This window comes from Micromonas commoda, chromosome 2 (assembly GCF_000090985.2).
Source record: "Micromonas commoda chromosome 2, complete sequence".
NCBI classification, from domain to species: domain Eukaryota; kingdom Viridiplantae; phylum Chlorophyta; class Mamiellophyceae; order Mamiellales; family Mamiellaceae; genus Micromonas; species Micromonas commoda.
In genome coordinates, this window is record NC_013039.1 from 1,354,713 (window position 1) to 1,372,151 (window position 17,439).

At 67.4% G+C, this 17,439-nt stretch overlaps 11 protein-coding genes across 11 annotated transcripts; 6 read left to right on the forward strand and 5 right to left on the reverse strand.

The window, feature by feature from the left end:
• Positions 1 to 263: 263 nt before the first annotated feature.
• MICPUN_55879 (predicted protein) lies at positions 264 to 851 on the forward strand (the record flags this gene model as incomplete). Its single annotated transcript, XM_002499670.1, has 1 exon — positions 264 to 851. The coding sequence occupies one exon, from the start codon at positions 264 to 266 to the stop codon at positions 849 to 851; it is 588 nt and encodes a 195-aa protein (XP_002499716.1).
• A 198-nt stretch (positions 852 to 1,049) lies between these two features.
• MICPUN_55878 (predicted protein) lies at positions 1,050 to 3,645 on the reverse strand (the record flags this gene model as incomplete). Its single annotated transcript, XM_002500158.1, has 2 exons — positions 1,050 to 1,113; positions 1,157 to 3,645. 2 exons carry the CDS (start codon positions 3,643 to 3,645, stop codon positions 1,050 to 1,052), a joined length of 2,553 nt encoding a protein of 850 aa, XP_002500204.1.
• Positions 3,646 to 3,930: 285 nt separating this feature from the next.
• On the forward strand, positions 3,931 to 5,927 carry MICPUN_79153 (predicted protein; the record flags this gene model as incomplete). The annotated part of the gene is made up of 3 exons (XM_002499671.1): positions 3,931 to 4,146; positions 4,284 to 4,669; positions 4,748 to 5,927. 3 exons carry the CDS (start codon positions 3,931 to 3,933, stop codon positions 5,925 to 5,927), a joined length of 1,782 nt encoding a protein of 593 aa, XP_002499717.1.
• A 126-nt stretch (positions 5,928 to 6,053) lies between these two features.
• Positions 6,054 to 6,620, reverse strand: PRO1 (profilin; the record flags this gene model as incomplete). The annotated part of the gene is made up of 3 exons (XM_002500159.1): positions 6,054 to 6,188; positions 6,268 to 6,402; positions 6,510 to 6,620. 3 exons carry the CDS (start codon positions 6,618 to 6,620, stop codon positions 6,054 to 6,056), a joined length of 381 nt encoding a protein of 126 aa, XP_002500205.1.
• Positions 6,621 to 6,796: 176 nt separating this feature from the next.
• Positions 6,797 to 10,072, forward strand: MICPUN_55875 (predicted protein; the record flags this gene model as incomplete). Its single annotated transcript, XM_002499672.1, has 1 exon — positions 6,797 to 10,072. One exon carries the CDS (start codon positions 6,797 to 6,799, stop codon positions 10,070 to 10,072), a length of 3,276 nt encoding a protein of 1,091 aa, XP_002499718.1.
• Positions 10,073 to 10,133: 61 nt separating this feature from the next.
• MICPUN_55874 (predicted protein) lies at positions 10,134 to 10,610 on the reverse strand (the record flags this gene model as incomplete). Its single annotated transcript, XM_002500160.1, has 1 exon — positions 10,134 to 10,610. One exon carries the CDS (start codon positions 10,608 to 10,610, stop codon positions 10,134 to 10,136), a length of 477 nt encoding a protein of 158 aa, XP_002500206.1.
• Positions 10,611 to 10,793: 183 nt separating this feature from the next.
• On the forward strand, positions 10,794 to 11,642 carry MICPUN_55873 (predicted protein; the record flags this gene model as incomplete). Its single annotated transcript, XM_002499673.1, has 1 exon — positions 10,794 to 11,642. One exon carries the CDS (start codon positions 10,794 to 10,796, stop codon positions 11,640 to 11,642), a length of 849 nt encoding a protein of 282 aa, XP_002499719.1.
• Positions 11,643 to 11,783: 141 nt separating this feature from the next.
• Positions 11,784 to 13,124, forward strand: MICPUN_55872 (predicted protein; the record flags this gene model as incomplete). Its single annotated transcript, XM_002499674.1, has 1 exon — positions 11,784 to 13,124. The coding sequence occupies one exon, from the start codon at positions 11,784 to 11,786 to the stop codon at positions 13,122 to 13,124; it is 1,341 nt and encodes a 446-aa protein (XP_002499720.1).
• Positions 13,125 to 13,183: 59 nt separating this feature from the next.
• Positions 13,184 to 13,690, reverse strand: MICPUN_55871 (predicted protein; the record flags this gene model as incomplete). Its single annotated transcript, XM_002500161.1, has 1 exon — positions 13,184 to 13,690. The coding sequence occupies one exon, from the start codon at positions 13,688 to 13,690 to the stop codon at positions 13,184 to 13,186; it is 507 nt and encodes a 168-aa protein (XP_002500207.1).
• A 376-nt stretch (positions 13,691 to 14,066) lies between these two features.
• MICPUN_79121 (major facilitator superfamily) lies at positions 14,067 to 15,722 on the forward strand (the record flags this gene model as incomplete). The annotated part of the gene is made up of 2 exons (XM_002499675.1): positions 14,067 to 14,929; positions 14,972 to 15,722. The coding sequence occupies 2 exons, from the start codon at positions 14,067 to 14,069 to the stop codon at positions 15,720 to 15,722; spliced, it is 1,614 nt and encodes a 537-aa protein (XP_002499721.1).
• Positions 15,723 to 15,737: 15 nt separating this feature from the next.
• On the reverse strand, positions 15,738 to 17,402 carry MICPUN_105111 (predicted protein; the record flags this gene model as incomplete). Its single annotated transcript, XM_002500162.1, has 1 exon — positions 15,738 to 17,402. One exon carries the CDS (start codon positions 17,400 to 17,402, stop codon positions 15,882 to 15,884), a length of 1,521 nt encoding a protein of 506 aa, XP_002500208.1. The 3' UTR covers positions 15,738 to 15,881.
• Positions 17,403 to 17,439: the final 37 nt, after the last annotated feature.

Sequence of the window (17,439 nt, forward strand, 5' to 3'; positions counted from 1 at the left end):
CACGGGTGAGAGCCGTGGAGGCGGCAGCGGGCTTTTTATCTCAAGTTTACCCTACGACCTGAAGTGGTGGCGGAGCGGACCCTGCCGAGGGACAGTTCGCCGGTCGCGGATCCTCAGGTCGCGAAACCGGACGCCCTCTCGCGCGCGTCACGTCGCCGCGAATAGCCCCTCAATCGCTCCGGCCAGTGCCGCGCGATTCCGCAGAGGACTCCGACGCACGTCAGGGTTATTGAATCATGATGATGATGGCCCAATCCATCACGATGAACACCGGCGCCCGGTTGGCGGGCAGGGCCGGGGGCTCCGCCGCCAAGCCCGCGGGTCGCGTCGCCGTGCGCGTTACCGCCGGCGTCGCGGGTAAGGGCTTCGTCTGGAACAACAAGCCCAGGCGAGCCGGCGTCGTGGCGCATGGGAAGAAGGAGGATGCGGCGAAGCGAGCGCTGCAGGGCGCGTTCGGAGGCGCGAGCTACGATCCGCTCGCGGAGAACGACGGACCGGGCGGGTTCGGCGGCGGCGGCAGGTTCGGCGGTTTCTGGAAGAAGCTCTCGGGAGGCGGCGGCGGCGACGGCTGGTGGCCGGCGTTCAAGCGCCTGGGGCCCCTCGGCATGTTCGGCGTCGTGTTTGCCATCTACTGGCTCTTCAAGCCCGTCACCGCCGTCTTGGTGAACCTGGTGTTCTACGTGTTCAAGATTCCCACGGGCAGGGAACCCGAGTACCAGGCGATGATGGCGGCCAAGGAGGCGGCCAAGAAGAAGCTCGAACGCGCGGACGCCGACATCATCGCCCGCTACGGCGCCGACGACGACGACTTCGACGACGAGGACGACGACGAGGACGATGAGGACGAGTAAATTATTAACCTCTCGCTGTGAAATATCACGCGATACCTCATCCAAACCCCACCCGACACGCCAACGTTCGCTCGTGCTCGCGATCGGACAGCAGGTGGAGCACCCGAACGCGCGTGAACCCCTTCGCCCTGAACGCCCCCGCCGCGCGCTCGTTCGCGCGCCTGTGACGCGACCTGCGTCCCAGACGAATCTGACCAATCACCCAAGCCCCTGGCGCGAGAACCGACGAGTTCGCGTCGGACCCGACCCCGGCGCGGAGCGCCTCCGCGACGTCCTCGAGATCCCTCTCGACTCGAAACACGCACACCGAGCAAGGGCGCCTCGAGGGCTGGCCGGCCGCGAGGAACGCGCCGTGCCCGTCGTCGTCGTCGCCGCCGCCGCCGCTCAACCTCCCTTTGTCGAGGACGGTCTCGGCGATCCACCCGCCGTCGACGCCCTTCCTCGGTCTCGCCACGTCCACGGCGCTCGCGCGCGCCGGGCCGCGCGCCCACCGCACGAGCGCGTCCTCGACCGCCGCGTTGGAGTCGGTGACGATCAGGACGCGGCACCCGGGGGCTTCGTTGAACGACCCATCCTGGGGAACGAGGACGTCCGGGAGTCTCGAGCGACACTCGCCGAGCCACGCGGCGAGCGAGCGCTCGGCTTTGGTGGCGCCCGATCGATTGGCGGCGCCTGATCGTTCGTCGACCCGCTGACGCCACCCGCGCGGGTCCCAGTCCCGACGATCCATGATCGACCACAAGAACGCATCGCCGCGGGATCCCCCGTCCCCGTCCCCCACGTTCCCCGCGTTCCCCCCGTCCCCGTCCTCCCCCTCGTCGTCGTCGTCGCCGGGGGCCCATCGAGCGACGCTGACGACGTGCGTAAACTCGACGGGGTGGAGCCTCAGCGCGTCGGAGGACTGGAGCGCGGCGACCAACGACGCCTCGATAGCCTTGGGAAACGCGCTCAGCCTCACCGCCACGCGACCGTCGTCGTCGTCGCCCCCGCTCCTACCCAACTCGCGCGCCGCGGACTCCACCTCAGCCGCCAGCCGGACCGCGTCGCCGGCGGCGGGGTCGTCGACGCGCGACTCCACTCGCCTGTCAAACGGGCACAGCATCCCGAGCGATTGGGCGAGGAAAGGCGGCGGCGGCGGCGCGGCGGAAGGCGCGAGGTGGAGGCTGCGGAGAATCCGCGCGGGATCGCCGACGATCACGACCGCCGGCGCCGCGTCACCCGCGGACGTGGTCCCCTCGTCACCCGTGGATGCGTCGACCCGCTCCGAGCCGTCGCGCCGCCGCTTCGCTCCTCCACCCCGCCCGTCGCCCCCCCCTGTTGTCGCGTTCGTCGCCGTGAAGACGTACTCAAACGGCGACGTTCCGCGTCCGTCGTCGTCCCGGAGCGATCGTCCGCGCTGTTCCAGGACAAACTCCGCGAGTCTGTGCGCCAGGGATCCGTGGGGCCCCGACCCCGCCGAGTTTGCCGCGACGACGACGCCGCGCGCGGGTAGCCGAGAGCCGCGACGGTTCCGTCGCGAAGGTTCCGTCCCCCCATTCGTCCACCCCAATCTCCCTCCCGCGACGACGACGAGGTTGTCCGGGCTCACCGACGCGTCCACGTATTGGCACACGCGCGCGTCCCCAAATCCCGGCGCGGCGCCGAGCGCCTCGGCGCGACCTTGCTCGACGGCTCGCCTCGCCGCCCTCCCGAGCCGCCGCAGTCGCCGCGCGCCGCCGACGACGTTAGCGACGTCGCCCAGCGCCCTACCGTGGTACCGCATCAGCGTCTCGTCCGATGCCCCGACCCGTTCCTTCGCGAACGCCAGCAGCGCGAGCAGCGTCGCGAACCCCGAGGGCCCAAGCCCCCGGCCCCCCGGCGATTTCTCCCGCCACCGCCGCTCCAGCCAATCCCTCCCAACGTACTCGTCGTAGCCAATCTGGGGATGGCAGCACGGAGCCAGCGCCACGCCGACGACGCGGGGGTTTAGGGTCAGGTCACTCGAGCCGCTCGCGCCCTCGATCGCGAGTCGCACGGCCGCGTCCGTCGCGCCCGCGCAGAGGTGTTTGGCGATTAGCGCGACGCCAGCTGTGCCGCCTACGTTTGCGATGTTCGCGCGCTCCGCCAGCGACGCGAACGAGCATCCGGTCAGATCCGCGACGAGCCGACGCGCGGGTCCGGCGAACGCGGCTGGTGTAGGGTTATCCTCGACCGCCGCGACGCCTTCCTCTGTTTCCTTCCCGTCGTCGTCGTCGCCGTCGTGGAGCGTCGGGCGGTGGCGCTCGTGCTCGTCCCAGTCTTCGTCTTCGTCGACTCGCGCTTCTTTGGGGACCCTGCGGTCAACGGCGATGAGCGGGGCGCCCGTGATGCTCGAGACGACGCGACCGAGCACCGCTCGCCCGGCGCCGAGCTCCAAGACCGCCCGAGCGCCGCGCCCCGCCCCGCCCCGCGCCTCGCTTCCGTCGGCTTTTCTAGGATCCGTCGTCGGCGGTGGTTCGGCCGCGGCGACCATCGGAGCGATGAGTTCGGCCAAGGACTCGAGCTGGGGCTGGTGCAGGTGTCGCTTCCCCGCGGAGTACCACGTGGTCATCGCCGGTCGGTCCGCGCTCGTATCGCCCGCCACGACCGCCTCGAACGCGCGTGCCGCTCTCATGTCTGTGCCGACCGCCGGCGCCACCGCCGCTCCTCCGTCGACGCCCCGGGCGTTGGCGCGGAGCGCGGGGTGCGCGGCGAACTCGACGCGGGGCAGGGTCCGCGCGATCGCCTCGAGGGTCCGACAGAACGCCTCGGCATCCGCGACCGGCCCGTCGGTCATTTCATCCGAGCTTTCGTCCCTCGTCTCCCTTCCGCACGGGCACCTCGTCGTGATGTGATGTTTTCTCCGCCTCGGAGAAACTTCCGTTCGCGGGCAAGGTCCGGGCAAGTCCCTCACTGGTTCGCTGTGGGATTTGCTTTCCGCGTTTCTGATTGGCTGGAGTGCTACCCTGGAGCCTCGTCATCACCTCCTCCATCCTGATCTGTGCAGACTCAGCGCGCGACTTCCGCACCGTCGCACGCGTCGTCGCCTATCCGCGGTTATCCGATGGCCACGTCGACCGGCATGCTGCGCTGCGCCGCGGTCGCCGGCGCGTCAGTCTCCGGCCCCCGCGCGTCCGGACGCGGCGGGACATCCTTCCGTGCCTCCGTCGCCCCAACCCGGGTCGCCGGCAGCGCGTCGCTGAGGCGGACGCACGCGCGGTCGGGCGCGGTCATCACGCGCGCCTCCATCGAGCAGGCCATCTCCGACCTCGCCACCGGCGTCGGCCTCCCGTGCACGGTGCGTCGTCAATACGCCAAACGCCGGCCGTTGACCCGGGGATCCCCAGCCTGCCCGCGGATCAACAACGAGAAATCTCCCAACGACACCCAGCGCGATGATGACTAACCCCGACCCCCCGATCCATCCCCGATCAGGTCCAAAACTGCGGTGACATGATCTACCGCTCAACCCTCGACCCCGCGCTTCGCATGGAGGAGAAGGAGATCATCACCGGAACCGGCGCGTTCATCTTAGCCACCCTAGCCTTCTACCTCACCATCACCCCTGGCGTCCTGGGCGGCTTTGTGGACTACTACATCCTCCGCCCGCTGCTCGGGCAGAAGAGGTACACCATCGACGATTTCGTCGTCGGCGACAAGCTGGGCGAGGGCGGCTTCGGCGTGGTGTACAGGGCCACCGGCGTGGCGGACGGCGAGAAGTACGTGCTGAAGCAGTGCAAGGACTACGGCGAGGCTGAGATCTGGACCAACTCGCGGCTGCAGAGGGCGTGCCCCAATGCCATCGCGTCCTACTGCGGCGCGTTCTACGGACCCAAGAACTTCAAGGGGAAGAACCCCATCAAGGACGGGAGCATATGGAAGAGGGCGCTCAACTCCAGGGCCGGGCAGGAGGAGGAGGAGGACCCGCTCTGGATCGTGTGGAAGTTTGAGGGAAGCGACACGCTCTTCAAGCTCATGAACGACAAGGATTTCCCTTACAACGTCGAGCCTTACCTCTTCAAGTCCGGCGTGGCGATCGATGGGGAGCCCAAGGGCAGCAAGCGCAAGGCCAAGATCATCTCCACGATCTTCGGGCAGATTCTGGAGAACCTGAGCGCGGCGCACGCCACCGGGATCATCCTCCGCGACGTCAAGCCCGAGAACATCATCTTCGACCCAATCAAGGGTAAGTTTAAGCTCATCGACCTGGGCGCGGCGGCGGATCTCCGCTTCGGGTTCAACTACCAGCCCAAGGAGTTCATCCTGGATCCGCGGTTCAGCGGCCCGGAGGAGTACATCATGTCCACGCAGACCCCGGAGCCGCCCCCCACGCCGGTGGCGCTCGCCCTCTCCCCGGCGCTCTGGCAGCTCAACCTCCCGGATAGGTTCGACTCGTATTCCGCGGGCGTGACGCTGCTGCAGATGTGCCTGCCCACGCTCCGCAGCGACAACAACCTCATCGCCTTCAGGAAAAAGCTCGAGGAGAACGGCGAGAGCCTCAGTCAGTGGCGTCAGGAGCTCCCACCGCGGTGGTTCAGCGGTGCGGACGGCGAGGGCTTTGACGTCTTGGACCAGGACGACCGGGCCGGCTGGGAGCTGTGCAAGTCGCTCATGTTCAAGACGCGCGAGAAGCGCTCGTCCGCGACGGGTGCGCGGTTCTCGCGGTTCATCCAGGGCAGGAACCCGGTGGTGGGCATTCTCGACAGCCTCGTCGGCTCCACGCCGGAGGAGAGCGACCAGGAGGACGGCGGACTGCTCGCGTGGCTGGTGTTCCGCGTGGCGCGGTCGGGGACAAACAGGGAGGGCGGCTTCACCGAGGCGCAGCTCTCGAACTTCCGCGAGGAGGGTACCGTGGAGAAGGAGGAGGACGCGTCGAGGTACCTCGGGATGGTCGCCACGGAGACCTTGGCCAAGTACGGGGTGAACAAGATGGATAGGAAAATGGACGACGAGCCGGCTGGCGCATCCGCGGATGAGGACGACGAGGCAGAGGCGGAGGCGCCGACGGCGAGCGCAAAGCCGCAGTTTAAGAACCCTTTCGCCGGGTTCCAGATGCCGAAGATAGGCGGCGACAACTGATGCGTGCGTAGGGGTTTCTTGAGTGTAATGTCGTGATTTCTCTGGGACTGAGCCGCGCTGTGTTCGCATCACAACCCCTGGCTAGCGCGCGAAGGGAGAATGGTCCCTCGCAGACACAAACTCGACTCACATACCGGAGTTCATCAGGTAGTCGGCGAGGTTACCGACGCATGTGTTGCAGTTGTTACCCTGGATGTTCTCGCCGTGCGTGCCGATCACCACGCACGTGTTCGCCTTCCACGCAAAGATCCCGTTGCTATCCTGCGATTCGAGGGAGGGACGGTGGGTGGTTCGTGAGTCGAGGGATCTCGGGGGCGCCGAGAAAAAACTGACAACGCACCTTCTTGCCCGCCACGAAGCGATCGTCCGAGCGGATGAACATGTGCTTCTCGCCGCAGAGGTAGATGCCGCCCGCCTGAAGCCCGGAGGGATCCTCAAAGCCAGCGACGATCTTCTGCACCTCCTCGGGGGACACCTGCGAAGGACGGGGTAAGGGAGAGCGGGGGTGGGATCTCGGCTCACGCGGCTCAACGACTAAAAATAAGGACGGGACGGGACGGGAGAGGACGCGCGGGGACGCACGTTGAACCCGGCGGAGGCGGCCCAGATGGCGCCGTCGACGCCGCAGATTGCTCCCTGGACCACGTGACCGGTCCCGATAAGGTGGTCGTCGACGTAAGACTGCCAGCTCATGGTGATCTCTCTCTCCACTGCGCAGGATCGGAGTGTGCCCAGGCTCGCTCCGGCCAGTCGCATGACGTCTCGGTCGTGTTTGGCTCGGTCCGAGAGTTTGCGCTTTTTGGCGGTGGACCGGGCGCCCTCCCCGGCACAATACACAGCGCCCGCTCGTCTAGATCCGACGAGGCACGATGGGTAAGAGCACCAAGCCCGCCGCGGCGCCGCCGGACACCATTTCGCTGCACCGCAAGCTCGACCCCATCTACGAGTGCGTCGACACCGGGCAGAACAAGGCGGCGCTGAAGCTCATCGGCGATCTGCTCAAGAAGTACCCGACGCTGCAGATCGCGCGAGTGCTCAAGGGGATCACGCTGAGCCGCATGGGCATGGAGGACCAGGGGATGGAGCTGTGCGAGGAGGTCCGTGCCGAAGGTCCCGCCGACGACACAGTCCTCAACACCCTCGCGCTCTTCTACAAGAACGTCGGTGCCGCCCAGCAGCAGGTTGAGATGTTCGAGCAGGCGTCCGAGAGGGACCCCCGCAACTCCGAGCACCTCACCCTCCTGTTCCAGGCCTACGCGAGGGCTTACGACTTCGTCAAGCAGCAGCAGTGCGCTATGAAGCTATACAGGCTCACGAACAACCCCAAGCACGTCATGTGGGCCATCTGCGCCATGCTCATGCAGGCTGACGCCAACCCCACCGCGCTGGCGCTCGCCGCCGGGTTGTGCTCCAAGCTGGAGGCGAAAGGGTCCATCGCCGACAGGGAGAGCCTCCTGGTGTACGCCAGGGTGCTGCGAGAGAGCGGCCAAGGGGAGAAGGCTCTGGAGCTGCTCGAGGGAGACCTCGGCGAGAGGCTGTTGCCGATGGCGGCTGAGCGCGCCGTCCTCTGCGCGACGCAGGCGGCGGCGCTCGGGAAGACGGAGACCGCGGCCACTCACTGGCGAGCGGTGTTGACCCACGCCCCCGACGATTGGGCCGCGATGTCCCAGGTGCTGGACATCGCGATGCCCACGACGAGGGCGGCGGCGGCGCACAAGCCGCAGGTGCCCGCGGGGGGTACCAGGATGTTAGTCCGTTCGCACTCCGTCGGCGGCGCGGGCGTCGCGAAGGTTTCTTCCGAAGGTTTCCGGAGCGACGACGAAACCGTCGCCGAACTACTCGGTCGAGTGTCCATCGGCGATGGACGGCCGGACAGAGCGCAGGCGATCGAGCGGGGGCGGACGGTGTCGGCGCAAGTTCGCGCGGCGGCGGACGCGCTCGGGGGCGCCCCGACGGTTGGCCGCGGTGCGTACCTCCTCGACGCGGAATTCGCGTGGCGAGCGGCGCAACTCGGGGATGACGAATCGAAGCTCGGGGACGCGATGATGTCGTACTGGGCGGACTTTGGGCATTGGACGAGCTGCGCGAGGGATCTGCGGCCGTACTGCGACGCGATTGTACGGACGAACGCGCGGGTTGCGCGGGAGTTTAGCGACCAATTCGTCGATGCTGCGTCGGCGATGCCCGAGCCGGAAGACGGAGGGAAGGAAGCGCAACGCCATTTGCGCCGAGTCATCGCCGCGCACGCGATCGCCTCGCAGCTCGGGCGGTGCGGTGGCTCGTGGCGCGTCGCCCCGGGCGACCGCGACGCGCCGTTCGGGCTCGCGCGTCCGAGCCTCGGGCGCGGCGAGGGCCGCGGACGCGCGGCGGCGGCGATGGAGTTGTATCGGAAAAGTAAGAGTACCTTCGCCGGGCCGGATCCGCGCGAGCCGACCCCGGCGGACACGGCGGCGCTCCTCGCGATGCAGGCGCTGTGCGCGGAGGCAACGGGCCACTTATTAAGGGGAGGGCGCGATGAAAACGGTTCTAACGGTTCTCTGATAGAGGCGGCGACGTCGCTTCTCGCGGCGGCGGCTGTTGCAGAGGAGGGCGTGTCCACGAGCCCCAACCACGCGGAGCTTCGCCTCGGTTTGACCTCGGTGTACGCCCTCCTCGGCGCGGCGACCGCGGCGCGGGACGTGTTCGCGCCCCTGGACGTCAAGAACATCCAGATGGACTCCATGATCCACCACGTGCTCCCCATCGCGGAGGGCGGCGCGTCGCCGCAGGTGACTTTCCGAGTCACGCAGTTTGCGGATAACCTGCGCAACGACGCCCGACGCGACGTTCCCGACGGATGCGTCAAGGCGTACGAGAACGGGATCTACACCAAGGCGTTGGAGTACGTGGACTTCCACGAGCGCCTGCGCGCGTCGCACTCGCTGGCGGCTGCGACGGTGGCGAGGGTCAGGGCGACGCTGCGGGAAACGTTGTGTGGCGGCGGCGTGACGGTGCGCGACTGCGAAAAGAAGGGACCCGTGGCAGGCGTGACCGGTCCGGTGATGGGCGCGTTGGACGCCGCGGCGAAAGCGTGCCAGTCCCTGATCGCACAGAACACGAGGTACAACGAGGACCTCGGCACGAACCCGGTTTGGCATCCGCCGCACCACGGCGCGAACTCCCTCGCCGTCCCCGACTGGTGGATGACTAAAATCGCTGTGGACCTACCTTCCGGGTGCGCCGTGGCCGTCGCCGGTGTACACGACGCGGGCGCGGGCGGCGGCGCGTCCGTCGCGCACCGCGCGGGTTGGCGCGCGGCGATTCGCAGGCGGTGCGCGGAAATCCACGCGCTCCACCGCGCGGCGGCGATTTCGTCACCCGACGCGGCGTCCCCGTCGCCCGGGCTCAACGTCCTCGCCGCGGTTCGGGCCATCGAGACGCTGCGCGAAGAACCGAGCGACGCCAACGCGCTCGCGGACGCGGCGGTAGCGCTCGCGCCGGTGACTGCCGACGCCGACGCGGTCAGCGACGCCATGCTCGCGGCCGTCGCGTCGCTCCTCCGCCTCGGGGGGACGGCGGAGTGTAGGGAGGAGGACGTCGTCGCCGCGACCCGCTCGCTCGACGCGTTCGCCGCCGCGTTCGCGTCGCTGTGCGCGCGCGCGTCGGCGGGCGTCCGGGCGGATGATGACGCGGTGGCTCGCGCGGCGAACGGCGCCGTTCCTTTCGCGTTTTACGCCGTCGCGGACGCCGGCGTCGGCGCGACGGTGGCGCTTCAGTCGTGGGCGGCGGCGGTCCAGGGTAAGGGTCAAAACGGCGGTAGTAACGGTCAAAACGGTAGGCGGGCCGCGGGGGACCCCGCGCTCGTCGCCGCGGTCCGGTCCGCGGCGTCATCCGCGGCGGACGCCATCGCCGGGGTGGTGGACGCGGCGGTGCACGCGTGCGTGGGGTCGTCGGAGGTTGAAGACGCGAGGCGCGTGTTCGGCGCCATGGACGAGTGGTGCGGGGTGGAGGAGCGAAGCGGCGGTAGGTTGCTCAGCTCGGGATACGCGGCCGAGGCGGCGAAGAAGGTGGTGGCGTCGCACAGATCGACGCTGGGCGCGGTGAGGGATCACGGCGAGAGGCTGGTCGCGCAGCTTCGGGTCGTGGCGAACTCCGTGGAGAGGTGAAACGTTTCGCGGCTGCTAAAACTCTTATCATAATTGCTCGGTGCTATCTCTCGCTCGGGGACTACTGCCTGGGTTTGTCCTCGGGGTCGACGCCGCTCGCGGCGAAACCCCTCCCGGCGTTGGGGTTCGCTTTGCTTCCCCCCGCGCCGCCGTCCCCGTCGCCGCCTCCTCCGTCCTCGTCGCCACCCGCGGGACCATCCTCTGGTGATTCCAACCCAAACTCCTGCTCCAATCGCTCCTTCGCGCGGTGAATCTTGGACTGAAGGTAGAAGCTGGCCTTCTCGTTCGCCTCGAACATCTTCTGGTACCGCGCCATGGCCTCTTCCAGCGTCGCGCCCGCGTCGATGCCGAGGATCATGCGCGCCTCCTCGATGCTCATGGTCTTCTTCGCGAACATGGACGCGGCGGTGCCCTTGGCGGCCTCCTGCGCGACCCCCGAGCGCTGCGCGTTGACCAGAGCCTTCTGGTAGGCTTGCGACGCCGCCTTGACCAGCATACTGCCACCCGCGATGATGAGGTTGGCGAGAAGCCTCGACATCCTGCCCCTTCCCTCGCTGTGCCTCGCTCTGTGTCGAAGACCTAAATATTTTCACGGGGATACACTGTGCGCGACATATCATAATTCACGGAGCCCCCACAGACCGCCCCGCCCCCGGCCGCGGACGGTGAGGGCACTTTAACGAGGGGGTTCACTCAGTGGCGGACGCAGAGGACGACGCGAATGGCGCAGGGCGGCGATACGCTGCCCTCTCTCATGGATGTCGCCCGGCGCGAAGCGCACAGCGAGCTGGCGATGTCTCCCGCGCTTCTCGCCTTCAACCGGTACCAGGAGCAGCAGAGGGAGGAGCTGAAGAACCCGAGCGCGCTGGCCGCCGCGCGCGACGAGCTCAAGGGCCGGGATAAGGGCGAGTCACCGGGCGTCGAGGACGAGGCCAACGTCGAGCTCAGGCTGGAGAAGCTCATCGGGAAGCGTTGGAAGAATCTGGATCGGGAGACGAGGGACAAGCTCGTCGCGGAGGCGCGGGGCGAGCAGGCCAAGCTCATAGCCGAGGGCGGCGTCCCGGCGCCCTCCAACTCGGGCCGCGGGTCCAAGTCTAAGCGAGCGGCGAGCAAGCGAGCGGCGCCGGGACCGGACGGCGCGCCCGTCGCCAAGCGTAAACCCGGTCGGCCTCGCAAGGTCCCATCGGCACAGCTGGACGCACCGTTGGACGCACAGCTGGCGCCCGGCGGTGCCCCGCCCGCCCGCCCGAGGACGACGGCCGCGACCGGCGGTGCACGCGTCCCGGTGTTCGTCTCCGCGCATCAGCCGCACGTAACGCCGCAGCCCGTCGGGCCCTGGCCCCCGGTGCGGGTGACGTCTCTGGAGGGACCGCTGCGTCCGGTGCCGCCGGGTGGGGAGGACCTGAGGGGTCACGTGGTGGAAGGGGTGGTGGACGGGGCGTTCGACGCGGGGTACTTCTTGACCGTCCGCGCCAACGGGTGTTTGCTGCGGGGAATCATCTGGCGGGAGGAGGAGTGCCTCAGGGCGGTGGGCGCCAACGCGCAGGCAAAGAAGCTCCAGAACCGTTAAGTGTGAAGTGTTCGTCCCGTCACGTGGCGTCGTGTTATAATGACTTTTGACACGCGACGTCGCCCGTCCCGCGCACTCGTCCCGCGCGCGGTCCGTCCGGCGTCGCCCCTTCGGCTTGGCCTTCTCGACCCGTTCGTCGTCATGTTCGCGGCGTCGGTGCCCTCCGCGTCGGTCGCGCCCGCCCGAGCGCGGAGCCCCGTCGGCATCTCCGATGGCCGCGCCGGGCGGTTGGATAACGCGAGAACGGCGCGACCGACGCCGACGCCCGCGTCGCGTCGCGTCGCTCGCATCTCCGCGCACCACCGCGCGGAGGCGTCCGCAGATGTCATCGCTGGCGCACCCGAAGCACCCGAACCCGCGCGGCGCGCGATTCTCGGGGGCGTCGCCGCGACCGTCGGCGCGTGGTCGCTCCCCGCGATCGCCGAGGAGGCCGGGGTGGACGCCCCCGCCGCGCCCGCGGTGCCGGCGAAGGGCGCGATCCTCGTCACCGGCGCCAACTCCGGCGTGGGTCTTTCCGCGGCGAAACAGCTCGCCGCCAAAGGCGAGACCGTCGTCCTCGCGTGCCGCACCGAGGCCAAGGGCGAGGACGCGCGCGCGGCCATCCTCGAGAAAGTCCCGGACGCGTCCCTCGTCGTCCTCAAGGGCGCCGGGCTCGAGATGACCGACCTGCGCCAGGTCTCCGACTACTGCAAGGCGTTCCTGGACTCCGGCATCCCGCTGGACACGCTCATCCTGAACGCGGGGATCATGGCCGTCCCGCTGGGGCGCACCGCGCAGGGGCACGAGATGCACTTCGGCGTCAACCACCTCGCGCACTTCCTCGTGCAGGATTCCTTACGCGGCGCCATGCGCGATCGAGCGGCGGCGCGGGGCGTCCCCGGCCGCGTCGTCGCGTGCTCGTCCATCGCGAACATGCTTCCCGGCGCGTTGAACGTCGACGACCTGGACTGGTACAAACGGGAGAGTCGATACGAGAAGTGGTCCGCCTACGCGGCGTCGAAAGCCGAGAACGTGTTGCTCACCGACGAGATCGCGCGAATGGAAAACTCGAAACTCTTGGTCGCCAACTCGTTCCACCCGGGAATCGTCACCACCAACCTGGTGCGGTACATCCTCCCCGAACTCACCGCGGAGAAGAGGGACCCGGAGGCGGAACGTCAGACGCCGCAGGGCAGGGCCATGTCCAGGATGGGCATTCGGGACGCGGACGAGGGCGCCAAGACGCACGTGTGGCTCGCGACAGACGCCGAAGCAGGGACAATAAGCGGGAGGTTTTTCGTGGACCCGGGTTTGGAGTACCCGGGCGGGGCGACGCGGGCGCAGCTCGTTCGGGCGCAGGACTGGTTCCTGGTGTCACCGACGGACCCGCTGGCGGCGCAGCTGCACCTGCCGGATAAGTTCTTCGAGTGGCGGACGGCGGAAAACGCGCGAAAGCTGTGGACGCGTTCGGCTGAGATGACGGACGCGTTCAAGGTGGCGTGACAAGTATGATCCCGTTCATGATCACTCGTGACGTGCGTGCTAATCTCACGTGTCTCGTTTCACGCGCTCGCCGCCGCGTGGTGGTGACTCGCCCGTTCGTCCATCGTCGATCCCAATCCCGCGACGCTTGCGTAATCCCCAAATGAGACCCGCCCGTCGCCGTCGGCGTCAGCCTCGCGAAAGACGTCGGCGACGACGCCCTCGGGAACCCCCGGGGCGACCCTCGCGAAGCCGTGCACGACGTCCCGCAACGTGACGTACCCCCGCTTGTTCCTGTCGAACGCGTCGAACGCGGCCCGCGCCCTGTCGCGCGCCGCCGCCGGGCCGAGGTCCCGCGCGTCCGCGACGAGCCCCGGCTCCAGAAACGCGCGGAAATGCCTCAGCTCAACCTCGCCTCTGGGGCACGCGTCCCTCATCCGCGCGAGCTCCGCTGGCGTGGGCTTGCGGCCGACGAGGGAGATGAACGCGCACTTCAGGTCGTGCTTGTTGAGCCATCCCTTGTCTCCCGAGTCGAAAGCCTTGAAGCTGGCGGCGACGCGCGCCTTCACCTCCGCGTCGCCCGACATGGTGGTTCCCCCGTTGTCGCGTTCCCCGGGGTGCCGCTCCCCGGGGAAGGGGCGGGAAGGGACCGCGGTGGACGTGTCGACGCGCGCTCGGGGATATGCGGCGATTTACCGCTTCGATACGTCCGGCGCGGGCTCGAATCCGGGACGCTTCGGAGGCGGGATGTGCGCCGAGGCGTGGTGTCGTGGTGCGTGTTGCTCCAGATCCGTTAGAAACGGACGCAGGCTGCGGGATCCGTCAGGCAGCGCGCGGCGCGCAGCAGGCAGTCACGTCGAGTCCCAATCTTCGCCGCCACCGTCACAGCCAACGGGCGCGAGGGGCTGCGAAAGCCGTCTGCACCTCGCCAAGATGAGGCCCTCGTCGGCGCGTTACGTCGACATGGAGGTGGGCGACGGCCTCGTGGAGCAGCCGTCGTCGTCGCCCCCGCCCCCGGGTCCAAACCCGACCCCGGCGACGACGTCCCAACACCCCACGGTTGGGCCAGAGCCCACCTGGACCGTGGACGAGGCCATCGACGAGATCGGCTTCGGGCCCTTCCAGCTCGTGATGCTCTGCGTCACCGGGCTGGCGTGGATGGGCGACGCGATGGAGATGATGCTGCTCTCATTCCTCGGCCCGGCGGCGCGATGCGAGTGGGGGATATCGCCGAGGCAGGAGGGCATGCTCACCAGCGTCGTGTTCGTCGGGATGCTCTTCGGCGCACCCACGTGGGGCCAGATCGCCGACTGGAAGGGACGAAAACTCGCGTTCTTCTGCACCACGCTGTGGATCTTCGTGGCCGGGCTGGCGTCATCCTTCGCGGGCTCCTTCGATGAGCTGTGCGCGTGGCGCGCCATCGTCGGCTTCGGCCTCGGCGGCGTCCCCGTCGCGTTCAGCGTCTTCATGGAGTTTTTGCCGTCGGGCAACCGAGGGGTGTGGCTCACGATAATCGAGACCTTCTGGACGCTCGGCAGCGTCGCCGCCGCGGGGCTCGCGTGGGCGGTGCTCCCGCACCACAGCTGGAGGCTTCTGCTGCAGCTGTCCACGGCACCGCTCGCGCTGTTGCTTTTACTCATCCCCTTCGTCTCGGAGTCGCCGTATCACTCCGCCGCCGTCGGCGATTACGCGACTGCGAAGGCGACGCTGACACGGATGGCAAAGGCCAACGCGCCCCGAAACCAACCCGTGGCGCTGCCCAAGGGCACGCTCGTGAGCCCGCTGGTGTTTCAGTCGTCCGTCGCGAGGGACGAGGGCGCCGGGAGGTTCGAGCGTTTCGTCGCGACGGCTTCCAAACCGTTTCGCAGGATAGCGACGCTGCTCGAGAGAGGGCAGCGAAAGCAGACGCTCATGCTCTGGTTCATATTCTTCGCCGTCGCCTTTTCGTACTACGGCGTCGTGTTACTCACGACGGAGGTTCACGTCGACTCCAACGCCGCGCGCGGGGACGGGAGGAAAGGCGGCACGAGGGGCGGCGACGACGCGGTGGCGTGCACGGGGCACGGCTCACCCGACTTAAATTACGGCGCGTACCGGGACATATTCGTCTCGTCCACCGCGGAACTCCCGGGGTTGGTGCTCGCGGCGCTGTCCGTGGATTTGATCGGGCGACGAAACTCGTTGAGCTCGTCCATGGCGCTCAACGTGGTGCCGCTCTTGGCGCTGTTGGGGTACGCGACGTTTCCGATTTGGCTCGAGACGCTCGCGCTGTTTCTGTCCAGGGCGGCTAGCATGTGGGCGTTCACGGTGCTGTACATCTACGCCCCGGAGACGGTCAACACGTCGGTGAGGGCGACGGCGATGGGGATGGGTAACGCGGTGGCCAGGCTGGGCGGGATGCTGTGCCCGCTGTTCGCGGTGGAGATGGTGGAGTCGGGGCGGATGACGGGCGCCATCGCGTTTTTCGCCGCGCTCGCGTGCGTCACCTCGACGGTGGCGTTCTTTTTGCCCATCGAGACGGCGGGGAAGAGGCTGGACCAGGTGGACGAGACGGGTGAGGAGAGACACGGGGACGTGGAGCTGACGTACGGCGCGACGGAGCCGACGAATAAGAAGTAGTTTTTGCACGCGGGGGAGATGAATGAGTCTTGTTTGTATTTACAAAGCACTTCCCAGCGGGCGACAGTCTATACAAAATGATATCACCCATTGGGCCGCGGCAAGATCATCTGATCTACGAGTAAGGAGCGCTACTACTTTCTCATACGGCACCGGTATTTAGGCCGACTCGGGGAAGCAGAGAGTCTGGAACTCGTTGATGACAATGTCCTTGAGGTTGTTGTCATCGCTCAGGGCAATGTTGAGGGTGTCGAAGCACTTGGGAACGCTGCAGATGGCGGAAGTGTTCTCCTCACCTTCTCCGAGTTCACCCTTGGCCTGGTACGACCTGGACTGGGTGCACACGGTCGTGAAGCTCTCACCGAAAACCCTGTCGAGCTCATCACTGTCCCCCTGCAGCATGACAAGGCAAGCATCGACGTTGCACTCCTTGTAGCCAACCTTCGCCGTCTCCTTGCTGATGTGGCTGTGCTTGGTCTCCTTCTTGCCGACGGAGGCAGCCGCGGAGGCGCCGCCGTAGCAGAGAGCCTGGAACTCGTTGATGATGATGTCCTTGAGCTTGTTGTCCTCGTTGGGGAGGGCGATGTTGAGCATGTCGAAGCACTGGTTAACCTGGCAGACGGCGTCCTCGGGACCGCCGAGCTCGGCGTTGGGGTTGGACGAGTACTCGCGGGACTTGACGCACACGGTCTCGAAGGATTCGCCAAAGATGTTGTCGATGTCCTCCTCGTCGCCGCGGAGCATGGTGAGGCACGCGTCGATGGTGCAGGCGTCGCCCTTGCCGAGGGTGGCAGTGGAGGAGGCGCCGCCGTAGCAGAGAGCCTGGAACTCGTTGATGATGATGTCCTTGAGCTTGTTGTCCTCGTTGGGGAGGGCGATGTTGAGCATGTCGAAGCACTCCGCAACGTCGCAGATGGCATCCTCGGGACCGCCGAGCTCGGCGTTGGGGTTGGACGAGTACTCGCGGGACTTGACGCACACGGTCTCGAAGGATTCACCGAAGATGTTGTCAATCTGCTCATCGTCGGCGCGGAGAAGGACGAGGCACGCGTCGACGTTGCACTGGGATCCGAGCCTGGAGCGCTTGGTGGAAGTCTTGGGCGCGACGGCGTGCGCGTTGTGGCCGACCTTGGCGACCTTGGTGTGCTGCTTGTTCTTGCCCATCGCGGCGGTGGAGGTGGGGAAGCAGACGTCGTAGAATTGGGTGATGACAACGTTCTTCATGGACTGCTGCTTGGTTTCATCCTTGGAGACCTTTCCGAGCTCCGCGTTGAGGATATCGAAGCACTTAGGGACGGTGCACAGCGCCTTGGGGTTCTCCTTCAAACCGTGCGTCGAGCCCTGCTCGACCACCTGGTTCGCCTGGGTGCACACGGTGTCGAAGGACTCCTGGAAGATCGAGTCGAGCTGGTCGCTGGGCCCCTGGAGGAGGGTGAGGCAGTGATCCATGCCGCACGTCTCAGACGCGCCGAGGCGCATGAGGGACGAAACGCCGTATCCGTTGGAACCGGAGAGGGCGTACGCGCCCACGAGCGCGCCGGAGACGGCGCAGAGCGCGCCGACCGCGACGAGAATTCGCGAATTCGACCCCGATTTCGCCTTGTTGGTGAGGAGGGTGTCATTTTCACCGCCCTTCTGCGCGTCCGGGTGGAACGCGCCGTACATGCGAGCGCCCGACATTTTTTGCTTGGGTGCCAAACAACGAGACGCGATACAC